The following is a 2859-nucleotide window of genomic DNA, read 5'->3' on the forward strand; positions in this document are numbered from 1 at the left end:
GCACTGCCTTCCGGTTCCGGCCCTCCGCCGACACCAGGTCGCTCGGCGGCGCCGCGGGCTCCATGGCCTCTACCCGGGCCCTTGGCGGCGACGCGCAGGCGCGGTCTCAGGGCGACTTCTTCGCACCGCGCAGGCGCGGTCGCGGCGGCTCTCCTTCAGCGCAGGCGCCGCTTCCCGGCCCCCCCGGACGCCAGTGCGCAGGCGCGGCCGTTCGCCGCCGCCCAGGCGGCCGGGTGTCGGCGTGGTTTTGTGATAGATGCCTCCTGGGATGTGACAGAGCTTCTGCCCAGGCTCACCTGGGCGTTGGACTTCCCTTACACTGAGTGAAACCTGAACCAGTCCAGGTGTGCGTTTAGTCCCGTGAACGACGGCGACGTCCTGGGGTCAGACCCCCATCAGCAAATCTCAGCCGCAGTGGCTCACACGGGACGCGACCTACAGGGACACCTGCCTCGTGGGCGGAGGCAGGCGCCTGGAAGCTTCAGTTGCTGCTCTCTGTTCTCATCATACTGACCACTAACTACGTGGCAAGACCTGGTGTTGACGCGCTTCCAGAAACGTCTCGAGTCCCAGTTTCCCTATGGGTCGGTCGTAGCGCAGTGAAGCGGCAGAAGTCGGAAAGGCTGCCTTCCAGGGCCCACGGGTGCAGGCATGGCCCTAGAGCCACTGCTGGGTCGTTACACTGCGTCTCACTCTCTCCAGTTCGTCTTCAGATGTCTAGCTTACTAGTTGTAGTACGGCAGGCGTGGCCTTCCTGAGATGGCAGGGGAGGCAGATAGAAGGGGAGCCAAGCCGCCTGAGAAACGTCTCATCTACCCACCACCCCCTGTCGGCGGCACGTTTTTCTTCTTCCTCTTTGTCCTTCATTAATTCAACATTTGCTGAGCAATTACAGAATATGCTACACCCTGAGGATACTACGACGATAGGCACTTTGTACTGGAGAACACAGTTTAAACAGGAAGACAGACCCAAACCCAAGGACATGTGATAAAGACAATCCAGGGAACAAAGTAAATGGAAGCACAGATCAGGGGTAATTCCATATGGGGAGTCAGAAAAGGCTTTACCTAGGTGACACGTGAATTGGGCATTAAAAGGTGACTAGGATTTTGCCGGGACAGCAAGATTATTTCATGTAGAAGGAACGGTGTAATATATCCACAAGGGTGAGAACAGATTTAGGAATGGTTAAGACCACTGTGGATGAAGCACGTGATACCTGGGGGAAGTGAGGGTGGTAGAGGAGGCAAGTTCAGAAAGGTGCCGCGAGTCCAGATCACCATGGGTCTAATGTCATACTAAGGAATTCAAACCTTATAACATGGACAACGGGAATCTATGGACTTTTAGGCCAGAAACATCTGTTTGATATTTACTGAAAATGTGCTGTATGTTCGGTATTGTAATGGCCCTGTCCGTGCTTTAGAAAGATAACTGATGACAAAATGGAGGGGCTAGACTGGAAAGCAAGAGAAGAGTAGAGGTAAGGGTATCAGGAGACGATGCTCCATGAGTCTGGGCAAAAGATAGGGGAAAAAAATACAGGAATGGATTTGGAACAATTAAACTCATGTACAACCTAAAAACGAATCGGATGTCTGTATTGTGGTGGAGGTGACAGGTGACACAAGATGAAGGTGGCTTTAGCTTTCAGAGGTTGCATAACTTAGTGGCTGCCTGCCAGTTAACGGGAGCTAGAAAAACAGGAGGAACCACCAAATAAGGGGTAGCTGTGTGTAGGTCCATGAGCGGGGGGGGAAAGCCCAGAAGATTGGGGAAAGAGTGGAAAGGGATGGAGGGGGCTATTCAGCTGTGGCTGCCATCGAAGAACTATTTGGGAATTTGGTCTGAAACTCAGAAGTCAGCCGTGAAGACAGCCCAGAGCCCAGAGCCATGGGTTCTTCACCCCCTCCCCTCCTCTGCCTCCCCTGGGCTCTTCCTGAGAGAACAAGTCACATGTCTCACAGTTCGATTTAATCGGCAGGCACAATCCCTCTGCTAGAGAAAGGCCGGCTGGCCTCTTTGCTGAACCTCTCTGGCTCCCCCTTCCCTTTGCTCTGGGAGTATCAAGATTTTTGCATTTCTGCAAGCCTTCCGCATAGCTGTTTGCATCACAAACAGCTGTTTGTGGCACAAATCGAGGCAAACGGAAAAAGGACTGGGGCGACTAAAACCCTAAAATTCAAGTGGTTACAAAACGAGCCCAAGATTGCCTCTTCTTTATCCCCTGTGGTTTCTAAGTAAAGTCCAACTGTGAGAGTCCGTGAATATGCAAAATTCAGATAACCTTGTATTGATGGGAGTCTCCGGAGATCTCTTACCTGTCTAACAGAGACACAGCAGAGCTAGTTGGCAAACACACAGGTGAACGGGCTGAAGAGACAGGACCTGCAGCTGATCCCTATGCCTGGTCCCCCCAAATGTCTGCAAGACAGGCACTGGAGACCACTGATTTTCAATATTTTCTTAAAAAAAAATACAAACAAATGAACTTGAGGTCAGTACAACTCAGGGAAAGAGGAAAAAAAGGAATTTCAGAGCAAAGGGAAAATGCATCCTTCCTTAGGTGATCACGTCCCCACACTCCCAATACCCACAGAGCAAGAATGTCAGTGCACAGCACAGGGGAGCCTTGGAGGGACAGCGGGTACCGAAACTAACAAAAGGATTTTAGTTGTCGTTGATTATTCTGTCCTGGGATGAATAAAATCCACTTTAAAGACAGGGAAGGGGGGTTCTAATAGCAAAGAACTACACGTACAAAACACAGCAGTAAAAACCACACCTTAGCAGAAGTATGTCCTTAAAAGAATGAGGGAGTAATGAGGCAGCTGAACTTCGAGGCAGCTGCCCCCC

General features: G+C 51.6%; 1 protein-coding gene across 1 annotated transcript in view; it reads right to left on the reverse strand.

The window, feature by feature from the left end:
• RABIF (RAB interacting factor) overlaps positions 1-64 on the reverse strand; it is a 7252-nt gene extending 7188 nt beyond the window's left edge. Inside the window, exon 1 of the mRNA XM_024764076.1 lies at positions 5-64. Coding sequence (XP_024619844.1) covers positions 5-64 — 60 coding nt within the window. The remainder of the gene's footprint in view (positions 1-4) is intronic.
• Positions 65-2859: the final 2795 nt, after the last annotated feature.

Source organism: Neophocaena asiaeorientalis, unplaced genomic scaffold (assembly GCF_003031525.2).
Source record: "Neophocaena asiaeorientalis asiaeorientalis breed wild unplaced genomic scaffold, Neophocaena_asiaeorientalis_V1.1 scaffold1403, whole genome shotgun sequence".
Taxonomy (NCBI): Eukaryota; Metazoa; Chordata; class Mammalia; order Artiodactyla; family Phocoenidae; genus Neophocaena; species Neophocaena asiaeorientalis.